The sequence below is a fragment of the Mauremys reevesii genome, linkage group 7 (genome assembly GCF_016161935.1).
Source record: "Mauremys reevesii isolate NIE-2019 linkage group 7, ASM1616193v1, whole genome shotgun sequence".
Lineage (NCBI taxonomy): Eukaryota > Metazoa > Chordata > Testudines > Geoemydidae > Mauremys > Mauremys reevesii.
The window spans coordinates 7,851,406-7,869,843 of record NC_052629.1 but is presented as its reverse complement, the minus strand read 5'-3'; the positions used below and the strand labels follow the sequence as shown (position 1 = coordinate 7,869,843).

The 18,438-nt window shown below is 43.9% G+C and overlaps 1 protein-coding gene across 5 annotated transcripts in view; it reads left to right on the top strand.

Annotated features, from left to right (window-relative positions):
* Positions 1 to 18,438, top strand: part of SORCS1 (sortilin related VPS10 domain containing receptor 1) — a 393,912-nt gene that overhangs the window by 150,782 nt on the left and 224,692 nt on the right. For all 5 annotated transcript variants that reach the window (XM_039481793.1, XM_039481792.1, XM_039481791.1 and 2 more), the window contains one exon: positions 10,807 to 10,906. In XM_039481793.1, the coding sequence (XP_039337727.1) occupies positions 10,807 to 10,906 (100 nt within the window). The remainder of the gene's footprint in view (positions 1 to 10,806; positions 10,907 to 18,438) is intronic.

Here is an 18,438-nt window from a genome sequence, read left to right as displayed (position 1 = left end):
ACCCAGATGAATCCATAAGGTTCTATTCAGCATTTCTTACTGCGTGCTCAGGTAATACTGTCTCAGAAGCCTATTGGGGCTGTGTTTGCATGAGGAGAAAAGAGCATTGCCAAGGCCCCATCATGAGAAGGGCTACGTACATGCCACTAAACCCCACATGCTTTCCTGGCAGCATCCTCTGAAGCATGTGATTCAGAGCGATAAGTAAGATAGTTCTGAGGTTTTATCGCCCTGGTTGCGCACAGAGATGTGCATTTATTTTGCATGTTTCATTTTCCCAAGAGGACATCAGTGCAATGGTGATACTTCAGCACATCTCGGTGCCGTATGAACAGAGATACGCAGGCAACTCAGCAAACCCCATCCAGGCTCCTTGGCATGGCTGGAAGATAAAGAGATACTTACGCACGAATGACTCAGTCTCAGATAGCCACCATTTTTTAGGGTTGCCAGCCCCCCTAGATTGGCCAGGAGTCTACCGGAAACGGCATCAATCACCAGTAACTATTGCAAGCAATCCGGGAGATTTTAACATGTACAGTACAATTAATGACCTTAGGTCATGTTGGAAAAAAAAAATCTCCCGGAATAGCTTCAGTCGGCGTTGGCAACCCTGCCACTTCTGCAGTCACAAACTGGCAGTGAAACTGGTGCAGTTCTGTTACCCATGCGGGGGACAGACAGCGTTTGGGGCGTGTATATCCCACATGGTGCTCGGCTCTGTTCAAGCCACCACAGAGCAGCTGCAAGAAGGCCGGGCTGGAGAAGGGTCAGGGTGAGGGCTGAAGAGTGAACTGCTCTGTGGCTTCTCATGACACGGGTGGATCAGCAGAGCCAAGTGCAGCCTGACTGGGAGGATTTCTTTTCCTCACACTGCAGGCAGGGAAACTCCACGTCCTCTTATTATTAATTGCTATTGCAGAAGCACCAATCGCAGACCAGGACCCCATTGTGCTAGGTGCTGTACAAGCACACAACAAAAATATGGTCCCTGCTCCCAAAATCTGCCAGTCGAGATAACCTACAGCCCAGCCCTTGGGCAGGAGTATTCTGCTATAATGTATCCTTTTTCCCACCTGCTGCCTGCTTAAACCAAAAATGGAGAAGGATTTTGAGAGAGGTGGGCGGCAGCATTTTTATTCCTTGAAACTGCTTCAAATAAAAGTTGATTTAAAAAAATAATAAAAAGAGGAAATCAGTGTGGGGAAAAGTTATTCTCAGCCCTAACAATGGCTAGTTTCTACAGTTTTATGGAAAAAGCCAAACATTTTACATTGTCTCTCTCCCCCCCCCCCCGCTATAAAGCATTCAAGGAAGTTTTTGTAGGTGGGGAAGCTTTATTTTATGCTGGAGAAAAGGCAGTTTTCCTAAGGGGAAAAACAAGTAAATTCACAACTTTGCCTGGAGTTGTCATTTCAGCACTTTAACTGAAAGAAAGCTGCTATCAACTGGAAATGGAATTGGAACCTGGGATCAAGAATGTCAAAAGTAGTTGCTTAAACGTGGTTTGTAAGAGCCTGTATTCATGCACACAGCTAAGGAGAGCAAGGATAGCTTAGGGGTACTAGCTAGGGACTGGGGAGACACGATCAGTTTACTGCTCTGCCATTGTCCCTGTCAACACTGCAGCTGGGAGTTCGCTGCCTAGCCTGGGTAGAAGTGCTCAAACTAGCTCATTAACAATAGCAGCGTGGACACTGCGGCACTGATGGTGGCTTGGACCCAGTGTGGATCCAAGCTTGGGTGGCCAGCCTGAGCCGCCGCCAGTGCTGCAGCATCCGCATCACTATCTGTGGTGCAGTAGCTCAAGCCGATCCAGTGCCAGTCTATGCAGGCTGGGAAGCTTGCTGCCAGCTGCAGTGTAGACAGACCTTCTGTGACCAATCACTTAGCTTCTCTGTGCCTCAGTTCCTCATCTGTAAAATGGGAATAATAGCACTGGCCTGCCTCACGGGCATGTGTTGGGAAGATAAATGCATTCAAGAGTGTGAGGTGCTCAGGTCCTAGTGAGCAAGTCTCTGCCCCTGCCCGCCTCCCCCCTTTAACTCGAGCCTGTTAAAAGTTAATTTCAACCTTTCAGACTAAATTTGCGATGTTTTAATGGTGGAATTTAAGCCATGCCGTTCAAAAATAGACATTTAAATGGTGCTATCTAATTGTTAGAGCTGTCAGGGCGGATAATAAAACCGCCCTCTTGAGCGAGTCTCTTTGAAGGTGATAAAACTTTGAACTGGTTTCTCTGTAGCCTGCAAGTTAGCCCATGTTTGAATGAATGACCACGGAGAAAGCCAGCCGAGAGACGGTGCTGGAGTGTGTGGGAAGGGCAAAGGGCCTGTGCTGTGAGCCATGAAGACATAAACACAAAGCCAGGCTAATCCCAAACGGAGAGGCTTAGGGCAGAGTGAAGAAGGCACTGACAGAATGAGTTCAGTACTGAGGGGGCCAGGATGTTCAGTGGAATAAAACAAATATCAGTTATTCATATAAACAAAAGTAAAACGACTTAGCTTCTGTCTTAAAGACAATGGGGTAAAATTCCCAAAGTGCTCAACCCTGGCCTAATTCAGCTCCCACTGCCATCAGTAATAATTCCCAGCTCTTAAATCTCAACGCTCTGTACAAAGGAGGTCGGTATCATTCTCTCCATGTCATAGATGAGGACACCGAGCCAGAGAGAGGCCAAGTAGCTTGCCCAGGGTCACCCAGCAGGCCAGTGGCGGACCCACGAATAGAGCCCGAAGCACAGATGAGTGCTTTCTCCACCAGAGCACGGTGCTTCCCAATGGGAGTTGACTTCCAGCCAAGTGGTGTATGTGCGCGCCCATTGACTTCCATGGGACATCTCATGGACTAGAGTGCTTAGTCTTTTGCAGGATCAAACCCACAGGACTACATCAGAGATTTCCTGGAAGCTAAACTGATTGCTAGGAGAGGGGATGGGATCTAGGGCCTATGGAAGCTTTTCTGGAGATGCTTTTGTCTCCATGAGCAGGGCCGGGGCGAATTTAAGGGTTTGAATAGTTGGACGATGGTGTAAAGAAGCAGGTAGGGGAGAGTGGTTATACAGAAAGACTTGACTCCATCTAAATCAAATTGAAGCCATTGTCTCTGAAAGCATGCCAGGACAGGGGATTTTATTTAAAGAAGCTTGGGAAAAGCTTGGGTGCAGAGGAGCATTGAGGTTAGACAAGACCATGTGCTGGGGGTGTCAGTCAGGCAAAAGTAGCTAATAAAGGATAGGCGAGAAATTGCAGTTGAAGTCTGAGGAGGAAATTAAGATCAGAAGAGGCTGAGATCCTGGACAAGTAACAGGGTTACGGACGAAGGAGTTAAATCGAAGTAGGCACAAGGCCAAAAAGAAAAGCTGTAAATGGTCAGACAGCAGTGTGAGACGCTTAATAGCAAAACGCGGTGAACGAAAATGCCTAGCAGTGGAAGAGGACCTTGAGATGATAAGCTTTTGTGAAATGGGTTGAATGACAAAATAAATCAGTGGGATACTGGGATACCGGGCTATAAACAATACAGGAAAGACCGATTCAGCCGAAGGGATGGGGGACCAGTACTGTACCTAAAAGGATCCCTCAGGGCATGTCTACACTGTGATGAAAGACTTGTGGCTGGCCCAGGTCAGCCGACTTGGGCTTGAACTGCAGGGTTATGAAACTGCACTGTAGATGTTCAGGCTTGGGCCAGAGCCTGGGGTCTGAGACTGCACAAGGAGGAGGGGGGGCTCTTAAAATCCGGGCCGTCTCCTCTGCCAGCTCCAGTGTTCTTTGTCACAAGGCACCGACAGCTGGTTCATAACAATGTCACGATTCCTTTATTCAGCCATTACAAACATAGCTATGAGAGCCTGCTGTGCCTGCCACACCCTGTTCTGCCCCGGCAGAGAAGTGCCCTGTCTTCCCAATGCCAGCCACATTGCTGCTGAAAAGGGTTTTAGATTCGCTCCTGAGCTGGTGTAAATCTGTGTAAGCTCCATAGTAACCGGGTGAAATGCTATGGCCTGTGTCATACAGGAGGTCAAACCAGATGATCTAATAGTCTCTTTAGGCCTTAAAATCAGGAGCATGATTTGTTATGGGACAAAGGGAGCAGTTGGCCCCCTCTTCTGACTTTCCCTAGCTCCTTGTCAGCTCTTGCTGTGGTGTCTACCCTGGGCTTGAGGGGGTCACTGTGTGGCCCCAAATCACTGTATTGTCAGCGCTGCCCCCTTTCCTCAGCAGCTGGACAGGCAGCAATGGTGCAGCTTAGCCTGGAGCAAACCGGGCCCTGATCCCTGTCCTAGGCTGCCCCACCCCCCCATACTCCCTAGGTTAGGACTGGCACACGCCCCCCTCCCCCACTTTGGGATGGGACTGGCCTGCTAATCCCACCCATGAACAGTCATGGGTGGGGAGGCAGATACTATGATGCTGATGCAAGGAGACTCCCTCCCAAGACTTTTTCTGAAATGATGCCCCTGCTTAAAATCTATGAATGTAGCCTGCCGTGAGCACAACTTTGAAAGGAGTCAAAGCAGCAACTAGAACAATAAATAAATTACAAAACCAAATAGAAATATGAATCGTTTCATGATTTTAAAAAGAAATCAAGCAGGAAAATAAAACAGCATTGTATTAATGCACAAGAACCAGAAAATTAAATCTGTTTCATCACTCAAGTGAAGTGAAGCGGGGGAAACCCCCCAGCATAAATGGTACCAAGTACATTAAATGTTTAAAAAAAATCTTTTTATTCGATACTTTGAGTTGTTAGCAAGGACTTTTGTGTGTCTTAATATGAGCTTCATTTTATTCTATTCTGATGGTGTCCATTTTCAGGACTCTGGACAAACTGCTAGGCTGTCAGAGGAGAAATTGACAATATTTATATGGGCCAGAATCAAGTACAGTTTATTTCTCTTGTTCAAGTGCCCCAGACAGACCTCCCTGCATGGCTGTGTTATGATTGGCTAACTTTCAAGTCTGCAGCAACTAAGGCAAAATAGAGAAATACAGGCAGCCCCTACAGAGGCAAGTAAATAACAACTTATCAAGCAATATATTTAAACTATACTTTTACAATGACAGGCTTCTGGATTTCAATGCACAATATTTAAGGCAGCAGCAGATAATTTCCTTAGGGTTCATGTCACCGGCTGATGCTGATTGCCTATTCTGAAATAGTGCGAGGAATGGATTGAGATATTCATGACAGTAGGTGGACTAATGGAATTCTGTGACTATTTAAAATGTGCAGGAGTTTGTTATAATACTGTAATAGAAATGTCACTTGCCCTGATGGGAGTAGGAAGGGACGGGGGGGGAAGCTGTCAATGAATAATAATGAAGTTATTTAAATGCCAACTTTCTCACAAACATTTTACAAAATATAAATTATTCTAGATGTTTTTAGCTAGTTTGGTCTTAATTTACACAGAAGTCAGATTCAGACCCCTTCGGATGTTTGGTGCTATTTAATTATTGTCGGGTCATTTGGCTGGGTAAAAATTAAAAGTGTTTGTCTTGCTGGCCACATGCAAAAAATAAGTTTGATTTCAGATAAACATTAGAGTCTCATTCTAAATATACATTGGTACAAATCAGGATTGACTCCCCTGAAGCTAATGAAATTAGTATGGTGCAAAATGGGTGTCTGTCAGATCAGGAACAAGCCAAAGACTCTGTCTCTGAATATTAAACTTTTACTATTGAGTATCTGAATTCCAGTTGCACCTACTATGTGTTAGTGTAATCTGCAGTAAGGGCTTGTCTGCATGGGAAAGTTGCACTGCTTTACTTAATGGGCTAAGTCTCCATCCAGCCTACGGTTGCCTGGTCGAAAAGGGACCCTGGCAGCTCTGGCCAGCACCGCTGACCGGGCCGTTAAAAGTTCAGTCAGCGGCACAGCAGGGCTAAGGCAGGCTCCCTGCCTGTCATGGCTCTGTGCAGCTCCCGGAAGCAGCGGCTTGTGCCCCCTCCAGCTCCCAGGCGTAGGGGCAGGCAGGGGGCTCTATGTGCTGCTCCATCCCAAGCACCACCCACACAGCTCCTATTGGCCGGGAAGTGTGGCCAATGGGAGCTGTGGGGGTGGTGCTTGTGGATGGGGCAGCGCGCAGAGCCACCTGGCCGTGCCTCTGCATAGAAGCCAGAGGGAGGACGTGCCGCTGCTTCCGGGAGTCGCCTGAGGTAAGGGCTGCCCTGAGCCTGCACCCCTGACCCCCTCCCACACTCCGACCTCCTGCCCCAGCCCTGATCCCCCTCCCACCCCCTGAACCCCTCACTCCCAGCCCAGAGCCCCCTCCTGCACCCCAAACTGCTCAGCCCCAGCACCACCCCAGAGCCTGCACCCCTGCCGGAGCCCTCACACCCCAACCCACTGCCTCAGGCCCAAGCCCCCTCCTGTACCCTGAACTCCTCATTTCTGACCCCAGCCAGGAGCCTGCACCCCCAGCCAGAGCCCTCACCCCCTCCCGCACCCCAACCCCCCTGAGCTAGCCCAGTGAAAGTGAACAATTGAGTGAGGGTGAGGAGTATGAGTTACAGAGGGGGGGACGGAGTGAGCAGGGAGGCCTTGGAGGAGGAGCGGGACTGGGGGTGGGGCAAGGGTGTTTGGTTTTGTGTGAGTAGCAAATCGGCAACCCTAATCCTGCTGACCCCCTCAAAAACCACAATGCCCCTTCTGTAGAAGTCTGTGGGAGTCTTGAACTGCTTGCAGTGCCTCCATTCTATCTGTCCGGTAAGCAAACGGAAGATTTTATTCTCCATGGCTACCAGTCCAGCTCTCCTGCCCACCTACATTGTAAGGGGAATATGGAGCCTTGACAATAGTGGCCTCCTCTGGGCAGGGATAGAGCAGCCGCATCCCAAGAGTTTATCCAGGCCCGCTTAACACTTCACACATGGAATAAAGCACTGCCTTCCCGGGATGCAGGTGGCAGTCTTGACCTCCATTCACTGCTGCAGAGGTCAAAATATGCTCCAGTTCAGTCTGTTATTTACGCATGTGGCCTGTTAAGCATATGAGTTGTCCAGATAGAGTTAATCAAATATTATTTACCATTTTCCTCCCAGTCAACAAAATGGCTTTTTAACGAAACAGAAAGTTTTGTGACAATTAATGTTTTTTTGTCAAAATTTGGCATAATTTCAACCACAAACGCCCCAAACAAAACCCTTTTTGTTTTCCACTGAAAACTTGAAAACTCTTGCAGAAAACATGTTTTCTTCTAAGCTTTTTGCAGAAAATCATATTTTTTTCTGACCAGCTTTAGTCAGTGAGTCTACTGTTGCGCTTAAATTTATACATGTGTTTAAATACAATGTTCACTTGGAACCGTGGTTGGTATATAATTTAAATATTGCAGTAAAGAAAGCAAGCCTTGTTTTCTGCCCATGGCTAATTCTCTATAATTGCAGTTGGTCCATTTTTTCCATCAGAACAGTTTTTGATCAGAAAATGCTGATTCAACTAAATCAAAACATCCCATGGGGATATATCGATGTTGTTGAAATTTTTTATAGAAAATTATTGAAAAAATTTATTTTGATAAGGTTGAAGCATCTTGTTTTGACTTTATCATTTTGCTTCTGTTATAATGTAACAAGGGGAAACAATACAGTCAACAGGAAAAGTTCTGTCCATATAAACAAGAAACATTTAAACAAAGTCAAAAAAAGTTTCAGTTTTTCTGATATACAATTTTTGTTCCACATGAAATTTCATGTTGACTTGGGAATGAAGAAAAAAATCAGGATTTCCAGCAAAACAGAATTCTAGGTTCTGACCAGCTCTGTATATACACCTCTACCCCGATATAACGCAACTCGATATAACACGAATTTGGATATAATGCGGTAAAGCAGTGCTCTGTGGGTGGGGGCGGGGCTGCGCACTCCAGCGGCTCAAATCATGTTTGATATAATGCGGTTTCACCTATAACACGGTAAGATTTTTCAGCTCCTGAGGACAGTGTTATATCAAGGTAGAGGTGTACTATTTAGTACATGTATAAAAAAGAAGGGCAGCATTCAAATGGCATGAGAGGAACAGGAAAAAAGAGATGCAAATAAGATACATCTAGTTATGTTTTTTGGAGTGTGTGATTATTAGTCACTTAGGGCAGAATCACGAAAAGCGTGGATTATGGATAAGATTGAAATCAGATGCTAGCTCCTTTGATCACTTGCGTATTTGTTCATCTGCAAAACATCTTGTTTTTTTCCCCAAGCTTTCTACTATTTCTAGTGCTGTTATAGATGTTGACAGAAGCACTCTCTTCCATCTGTAGATAATGTTACCTTATAAATAAAGCCATGAACGCAAAATAATTGCCTGGAGAGTCAGAAAAAATGGCTAGTAATTCTGAATATAAGATTATTACTTACAATAGACTTGAAACATCTGTTTCATGGTTGTTTTTTTGTTTTGTCTTGTTTTGCTGTGTGGCTTTTTGTTTTTAATATTTTCATAATAAAATGTATGCGGTGAATTCTCCTGGCAATTTTCCTGGTGCCACTTTATCAAAATAAATGAGATTACATTAGTGCAATTAAAGGGAGACATTAACCCATTAATCAATATACAGATTCCTAACACTCTGAGCCAAATTCTGCCCTTTGGTAACTTATACTCTTTCATCTTTACTGATAATCTCAGTTTAAATAGAGGCAGAATGTGGTGCCACACACAGTGCGACAGAAATAGCAATAAAGAGCATATGCAAATCTTGGCCACAGGGACGCAGTGTTAAGAAATGGCTAGTGTAACAGATGGAAGCCAGGAGTTCAGGATTCTGTTGTATTCTACCTACTGTGTATGGCTCCCAGCACCATAGCATTACAGCATCTCCCATACGTTCAGAAGTAGAACGAACAGTAATGATACCCCTCTTTCTTCCTTCTCAGCCCATAGGCGAAATCGTTTGTGTGGGGGTGTGCATGTGTGAGAGAAGATCATAGATATATAAGTTTAGTCACTAACACGAGGTCATGGTCATGCTTATCTCTTTGTGGGAGTGCTAGTTTAGGCCCAGTTATCTCCTGTTGTCACAAGCCACCTCCGACTTGCCGATGGCGTCATTGTTCTGGTGGAATGTTGCTGTCTTGGGAGCGCACAGTGACGGAGGATGGGGGAGTCTTTGGCCAATCCCGTGAAAGGGTTTGAATCCAGCAAGCTTCATCTGGATTCTGTGGGGGACCAGTGTAGAGAGTGGAGCACTAGGGTAACATGCTTATCTTGACCTGGGTTGCTAAGCAGTGAAGAGGCTGCATTTTGTACCAGTTGGAGCTTTTTTCTGGGTGTGTTGTTTAGTTGGAGCTGGTGGGAACAGTTTTGCCAAAATATACTGAACTGAAATGTTTTTCAGAGCGGTATCAATTTTGACAAAAACAGAGAGAGAGAGAGAGAAAACACTTATGCCTACTTGCTATGTAGCCTGGGGGTTAGGACACTAATTAGGATGAAAAACTCTGCTATGAATCAGGCAGAGCAAAGACTTGGAACCTGGTTCTTCCACATCCCAGGACAGTGTTCTAACCATAAAAATATAATTGCCTAATTAAAAAGCTTGTGTTTTGATCCCCAAACAGACACTTTGATACAATTCCGTTTTTTGCAAAAAAAAATATTTGAAAGGTTTTGTTTTCATTAAAATGTGGAATTAAAACAAATTTTGAAACCTTGAAGGTTGCTATGAAATGGAATTGCCATCTTCTGGTCAGCCCTAGGTTTAATTCCTAGATATAATGAGATGTAATAGCCAAACCTGGAGATCATGGATGTTGGTAGCCAGGCATCGGAATGATGGGAAGCGATCTTCTGGCCCTCTGCAAATGGAAGTAGAAGTTTTTAGTGATACATCCATGCCTTACAATGACAACATTTGTGACAGTAGTGTGTTTGTTTTAAAGGCGCACGCTCTTCTTTTAAAATACTTATGCTTGTCCAGAAACACGTTGCATTCTTCTGTGGTATATAGTCCCAGCCAGTACTCAGTGTTGTTCCATCAGCTACCACATTCTTCTAGATACTAGAAGATAATTCTTTTAAACAGGATCCACATAATGAATTGAATCTTTTGCTAATAATTGATCTCTGTTCCAGTCAAGCGTCAGAATAGAGTTCTTGGCTACATTAAACAGCCTTAAATGTTTTCTTTATTTGTCCTCTTTAAGAACAGATAGCTGATGTCTCTGTTGGCAACATTGCTACCAGAGATACTTTCAAAAGAAGCACATCAATTTGTAGGGTTGTTAAGCTTTTTTTTTAACCATCCTCTGTCTTTTTCTTTTAACACAACAAGCCCAACAAGAACTGTAATACTCATGTTGTTGGGCTTTCATAAAGGAAATCAGTGGCTTTCACTCTGAGAACACATTGTTTTTACTAAGCAACAGCACTTGGCCGCGCCTGGAAAGGATGCTGTATCTTATGTAAAAAAAAAGAACTTGAGTGAGCTTATAATTTACTGAAGTGATAACTTAGCCCCTCGCTCTCAGTTATTTGGCATTTACAATAATTATCATCATCTCCTCTTCTATCGAGAATTAATGTTTCTTATTGAACATGTTTATTTTAAAGTGCAGTGGGAAGATGCTGTTTTAATGTTTCCTAATCCAATTTAAATGCAAATGTTAACCACTCACATGATGCTGTGTGTACATAATTAAGCATCATTATATACTACATGAATCATTCAAAAAGCTCCAGAGAGCCATTCCACCATGTAAAACATAGGCTTCACACTGAAAAGCAGCCAAGTGGCTTGTGCCTTTTTTGATTAAGTATTTGTACTTATTAAAGCTCTCCTTTGATTTATAGGTCAACAGATTACGGGACAACATATGAGAAACTGAACGAGAAGGTTGGCCTGAAGACTATTTTGAGCTACCTGTACGTCTGCCCAACCAACAAGCGCAAGGTAAGTGAGAATACGTTTGGCGTCTTGTTAGTTTATGATATGACTTCTGCCTTGGCTGATTAATCTTCATCCATTCCCTAAATATTCATTACTGCTAATGTAAGTACTATGGACCTGAGCCTGTGTTTGTGTAAATTGGCGTAGCTCTATTGAAGTAAATGCCGGTTTACAACAGCTTAGGATCTGGGGCTGTGATTGTCTACAAGACATGGCTGGGCATAAAAGGTATCGAGCATCCAATCATATTTATACCTTCTGGCTGGGGATGATTTCATTGTTTAGAAGGGGAGAGACTTGTTAAGATGTTAGGATCTCCGGACGCCAGATTGCATGTAAGGTTATTTGCCTTGAAAGTTCTCCCACTAGCCAGCTGAACAGGATCTGACAAAATCCTGAAGAGAAAATGCTCCCAAAGCCCAAAAGGTTTTAATTAGGCAAGCATCCCCCTGAGTTACAATTTAGTGAGAGTTTGTAATGCCGGCATGCTTGTAAAAGGCAGAGGCTACCTTCTCTTCTGTACATTTCTGACATGGTCTCTTGCTGTATGGAAGTACAGGGCACAGGATATGAAGAAGTAGGGTGATTATTGGGAATAATGTTCTGGATTGTCCCACACAGACCCCTGATTAAAGGGGACCCCCCAGGCAGAGTCTCCCTCAAATTCTATATTAAGAAAGGTTTCAGCTGTCTCCGTGGTACCGTTCATCCCCTCTCTGCAGACCCTGCTGCCCCGTCTCAGCCTGTTGCATGTGACCTTTTAGACTTCTTGCTTTTTGAGTCAAGGACTTCATTTTCCTCTGTACTTGAAAGGCATGAAACTGAGACAATGCATATGGATTGGGAATTTCCATGCAGTATACACAGGATATATGCCTGCATAAGAAAAAAGACCAGGAACACCAGCATTCTCGATCTTAAAGTCTGGAAACAGTTGTTCAGGGATTGTTCATTTGGAGTGAAATTTTGCCCCTTGTGCAGAATGCCAGTACAAGGCTAGGTACCAAGAACTATTTAATCCCTTAGGACTTCTTCCTCCCACAGCATGGGTGATAAATTAGGGTGGGATCCTGTCTGTAGGGCTTAACTGGGATTTAAATATTGCATAGGCTTCTTGCTGGCCCTTTGCAAAGTAGCAAATTTCCCCTTTATTACGTACTTGTGCTGTAATGAGGGACTGAAAGGTTGTATGTAGTAGTGGCAGAAATGATCACTTGGGTGATCTGGTTTGATTCCCTGCATTTTATATAACTGCCTTTCCCACAAATGACTTCTGTGACCTATTATGTGCCATAGAGAAGTTACCATTGGCACCAGCTAAGTTCCCTTGAGGCAGCATACGTTTCCGTCTTTTGAAAATATTCAGAGTTTTAAGTCTATGAATAGCTCTAGCGTGCTCGTTTGAGGTCTGACTCATCCATGTTTTGCATTCATTAACCACATTCTGGTTTTTCACATTATACATTGAATTGTCCGTCTGTGACTTGAGCACAGGGGGTAAACACCACTTCCAAATAAACAGAAAAGAATGATGGATATGAAGTCATTTAGTTGACTTGAAACCCATACTTACCCCGGATGTCCATGTAGTCTGAATAGAACCTCCATAGACACCAGTTTTTGTACAATGTGCCATTGATACTCTGGTAGCTCTTACTCAGGTAACTTTTCATCCCCCAACTAAAATGGAATTTGCAAATTAAGGTCTCAATCCTGCAAACACGTCCATACATGAGTAACTTTATGCACTGTGTCACCCCATGGATTTTAACGAGATTACACATGCAAGTAAAATTACTCATGTGAAGACATGTTTGCAGAACTGGGGCCTATTTCAGGTTATTTTAGTTTAAATGATCCTAGTTTCTATGCCTCATGGACAAGCTTGACAAGTGTACCATTAGCAGTACTTTTAGACTACATCTACACATGAAGGTGGCGGTGTGATTCCCAGCTCAAGCAGACATAATCACTCTAGCTGTCTTTGAGCTGGCATGCTCAAAATAGTCGTATAGCTTTGGAAGCATGGGCAGATGTGAGCAGTGACTTGGGCTACACAGTTGCCAGGTGTTTGGTTTTCGACTGGAACACCCAATGAAAAAGGGACCCTGGTGGTTCTGGTCAGCACTGCTGACTGGGCTATTAAAAGTCTGACTGGTGATGCAGACAGGAAAGCAGGCTCCCTGCCCACATCTTCATGGCTCCTAGGAAATAGCCGGCTTGTCCAGCTTTTAGGCAGAGGGGTAACCAGGGAGGGTTCATGCACTGCCCCCGTCCACAGGTGCCACCCCTGACGCTGGCTCCGTAGCTCCCATTGGCTGAGAACCACAGCACACACAGCACACAGAGCTTCCCTGGTTGTGCTTCTGCCTAGGAGCTGGAGGGACATGTCGGCGCTTCCTGGGAGCAACCAGATGTCAGCGCCACCTGGCGCCCACATCCTGAACCCTATCCCACAACTCTGCCCTACCCCAGAGCCCGCACTGCCAGCCCCAGAGCCTGTACCTGCTCCTATACCCCAACCCCCTTCCCCAGCCTGGTGAAAATGAGCGAGGGTGGGGGAAAGCAAGTGACAGGAGGGGGGATGGAGTGAGTGGGCGGGGGGCGAGTCCTCAGGGAAGGGATGAGGCAAGGGTGTTTGATTTGCTGCAATTAGAAAGTTGGCAACCCTAACGGGCTACCCTCCCTGAGTACATACCCCTGGGATCCAGGCAGGTTTGTACTTGGGGTGGCTAGCCCAGGCTGCCACTCACCTCACTGTTCACATACAAAATGGGAAATGACTGCCTAGGAAGGAGTACTGCGGAAAGGGATCTGGGGGTCATAGTGGATTACAAGCTAAATATGAGTCAACAGTGTAACACTATTGCAAAAAAAGCAAACCTCATTCTGGGATGTATTAGCAGGAGTATTGTAAGCAAGACACGAGAAGTAATTCTTCCGCTCTACTCCACGCTGATTAGGCCTCAACTGGAGTATTGTGTCCAGTTCTGGGTGCCACATTTCAGGAAAGATGTGAACAAATTGGAGAAAGTCCAGAGAAGAGCAAGAAAAATGATTAAAGGTCTAGAAAACATGACCTATGAGGGAAGAGTGAATAAACTGGGTTTGTTTAGTCTGGAGAAGAGAAGACTGAGAGGGGACATGCAGTTTTCAAGTACATAAAAGGTTGTTACAAGGAGGAGGGAGAAAATTTGTTCTTCTTAACCTCCGAGAATAGGACAAGAAGCAATGGGCTTAAATTGCAGCAAGGGCGGTTTAGGTTGGACATTAGGAAAAACTTCCTAACTGTCAGAGTGGTTAAGCACTGGAATAAATTGCCTAGGGAGTTTGTGGAATCTCTACCATTGGGGATTTTTAAGAGCAGGTTAGACAAACACCTGTCAGGGATGGTCTAGATAATACTTAGTCCTGCCCTGAGTGCAGGGGACTGGACTAGATGACCTCTCAAGGTCCCTTCCAGTTCTATGATTCTACGCTACCATGGCTACCCTACTATTTTTAGCATGCTAACTCAATGAGAGTTAGCACAAGTATGGCTACGTGAGTGGGGAATCACATCCCCAACTCCAAATGTAGGCCTAGCCTTTGTTCTGTATGTTTGCAGCAAGAGACGTTTGAGTTAGATATTAGGGAAAACTTTCTAACTCTCAGGCTAGGTAATCACTGGAACAGGTTACCTAGGGAGGCTGTGGAATCCCTGCCACTGGAGGTTTTTAGGAACAGGCTAGACAAACACCTGTTGAGGTGGTCTAAGTATACCTGGTCCTGCCTTAGCATGGATGGGAGGTGGGTGGACTAGGTGACCTTTTGCAGTCCCATCCAGCCCTGTTTTCTTATGAGTCTATGATTCTGTCCATTTTGACATTGGGACATGGTTGCTTTAAGAAGAATGGGGAAGGACAAGGCGGCTTTGGGGAGGAGAGATGCATGGAGCTTGGGATTTTGACAGCTGTTCTGTTAGTGCTGCGGGTGGTCTCTCTCTTGCAAATTGTATGAAAGCAAAATTGCTACTTGGATGCTGACCTTTGAGCTGTGCATGGATGCACAACAGGGCATTTAGGATGTAGAGCATCTCTCCTTCCCCACTCCAATGGATTGAGTTTTTGCATTGTTTGAGTGATTGCTGGAAGACCCAAAAAGAAGACTGGTCTACCCTGGCTGCTGCAGAGCTACCTGATTAATGTAGCATACTTAACTAAATTGCTAAGATTTCAAAAAATCAGGCTGGATAATGAGATCTTGATTTAAAAAAAAAAGCACAGGCTTGTAGCTTTCCTAGTCTATCAAAGGAGTTCAACACAAATTATTGAAACTGAGTGCAGTACTTGGAGAGAGGATGATGACTGACTGTTCTCAGACATTTAACGTAATGGAAGCAGAGAGGGGGGTCCTAGCCATTTAAATCACGATTTTGATTGTTAAATGGAAATGAAAAGAATGTTCAGCTGTAGATAAATGGGGCTCTCAGGGTCGCCTTTTGAAATGCTGATAGATTTAAGAAACATGGTAGGACAATGAAGGTCTTTACAAATGGTGAGAAAATCAATAACGTTGACACAGCAGTATATTTGTGTACAATTTCTTTCCTTGCATCGTGATATTTTCCAATGAAATAGGCATTTGATATATGTAGAAAGGGATGTGCTTGAATAAAACCTGGATCTAGGCCCATTGAAAAGTTCTTTTGTGATATATTTTTCCCCAAATCAGTTATCGCTGAGAAATAAAAATCCCATTGAATAATAAAATACTAATACTTTGCACTGGTATCATGAAAGTCCCCTGGTGGTCTCAAAGTGGGTCTGTTGCTGATTCTCCCTTGGAAACTTAAGCCAAGATTTTCAAAAGTTTCTAGAGATTTTGGGCATCTCTACTTTGGTACGTTCAACTTGAGATGCCTTTAAAAGGACCTGCTTTTCAGAAGGTAGGTGCTTAAGATGAATTCTGAAAATCAGGGCCCATTGGAATTATTATTGACTTATTAACACAGGGTGCCACCATGACACCAAATCAGCCATAAATTCCTTTCTTAAATCCAAAGGCCAAATTATAGTTATACAATTTATTCTAAACATGTCTAAAAAGCCTAAATAATAAGCAGTTATTACCCATGCAGTAACAAATTCATAAGCACTTGATTAAAATACAAAAGGCCTAGACCCAGGGTTGCTGACTAGCTCCAACTGGATAGGCAGGAACCAGTAATGAATACTTTTAAGAGGTTATCTTTTGATACTCTTTAACAAACAAGTGATGTCATTGCCAATGGCTAGCTTTAGTTAAGAACCAGTTTGGGGCAGCTTGGGGTTGACGCCTTTCCTGGCCTTGAGTAGACATGATTTTATGAATGGGCTCCTTCTTTGACAACATTGGTATGTCAAAGGTTACTACCAGTTCATCACAGATCAGCTCTTCTTTATTGTTAAACTAGTTAGAACTATTCCTGATAATGAGAGGCTTCTCTTTTCTTATCAACCAAACTTTGAGCTCAGCATCTAAAACTAATCTTGCCAGATGCCACATAGATTCAAAAATTAGAAGCAATCATTTTCAAGGCCTTGTTACATTTCCGCCCTTTATATTCAAAGCCTTTCCATGGCTGACAAAAACCTCTTTATTTTACTTAAACTACAAAACACATCTACTTTCCTTTATTCCTACAGGAGCCAGTGCTTAAGTTGTCATGAAAGAGGTGCAGGGGCTCAAGCAGATAGTTGCCGGGGCTCTAGCAATTTTTTTTTTAAATTTTCATAATTGATGTGACAATCCCCGAGGTGCCGGGGCTATGAACTGCCAAGTCCAGAGGTGCTGGGGCTATGAATTGCCAAGCTTAGAAGTGCTGGGGCTGTGAACTGCAAAGCCCTGGCACAAATTAAGCACTGACAGGGCCCCTCTAAAACATCTCAGGATGGAGGCACCTACAATCACTAGTCACGTCTGAAAATCTTGATGTATTTGTAGTTGCGCTTGGACTAACCTCTCGGAGAGATTGCTCAGGAATGGGATATTTGACACTGGGCAGTAGTTGGCTAGAACTGATGTATCGGGGTAGGGGTTTTTTTCAGTGTTGGTTGGACTATTGTTTGTTTGAAGGAGGAAAGGAAGATTCCTTCTGTGGACAATATGTTGGCTGTTTTTGTCAGGAGTGGCATCAGTTGCTCTTGATTCCTTCACAAGCTAGTGGGGTGTGGGTTGGCCCATTCCTGCAGCTCTTAAGCATCCAAAATTCCCATTGCTTTGTAACATGTGTGCAAAGCTTACAAGATTTGGACCAGGCTGTGTAGATCCACAGCATCCCAGGAATACCAAACACAGGCTGATGGTTTGTTGCAAGTTTGTGTGATCTAAATTAGTTGTCCTACTTGTTAGTCAATACTAAGGACTGGTGAACTGGTTCAGATCAATTCAGATCAAATACCAAATTGACCACCACGTTCTTCTCCAAAATTCAAACTGAGCCTGACAATTTTTGTTTTCTTTTTAAAGTTCTCAAGAGCCTCAGTACTGCTTGGATTTTGGGTGCCACTGGAAGCAAAAGTTAACTGGTGGCATATTAATAACTTTTCACATCTGTGTGTGAATGAACGAGTGATGTGTCATTCTGGCTGGCCCACAGAGAAGATATGGTAGCTTCTGTTAGAAGGTGGAGAAGTTCTCCTTCACATCAAGTAACAAGGGCCTTCTCATTTTATGGTGGAAAGACTAGAGTTCTGGTCCCAGCTCCCATGGAGGAGATTTATGTAGTAATTGTATCTGATATGTGCTGGACATACATTTATTTCCCATTGTTATTCCTTTGCTAAAGCTTGGCTATTGGGTGACAGGATTGCATGACCTCTGAATTACTAGTTTATAGGGAAGCATCAGCAGAGAGTAACGGAAGATGCAGCATGTTAGGGCAAAAGGGCATTTTTAAAGGATAGGGTTGACTTATCAAAAGCTGTATCCTTATACTATAAAGCCCTGATCCAGCAAACGACTTAATCATATGTGTCAAGTTAAGCATATGGAGTAGTCTCATTGACTAAGAGAGCAAGAGAAAGAGAGCAATAGTTTAAAGCTATGTGAAAGTTGTAGTGAAATGCACAAACCCTTGAAACTGGACAGGTTTTGCATTTCCATGTGGAATGGAAATTGCCTTAATTTTGTGAAAGGGCGGGGAATATTTGTGAATTTTTCACTCAAGAATGTTTCCACTGAAAACTCTTTGATTAAGGTGGCAGAAATTCTCCCCCAAAATGATGAAATGTTGAGAGAAGTCCTGTTTACTTTAGAAATAACACCCTGACCTGAAAGATTGTTAGTCACCTTTTTAAGCCAGAGGGCCTTAGTTTTTCACTAGAAATCTCAACTTCTCTAAAGATATATTTTATACACACACACACACCAGATGGAGGGTGAGTAGATTGTCTGTCTATTATTACTAGGTAAATACTGCAAATATTTCCCCATGAATATTTGCTTGACATTTCAAATGAATTCTCTTTGGTTGCACTCTCAACCTTTAATGTTCTCTGTTCCACAAACATTTC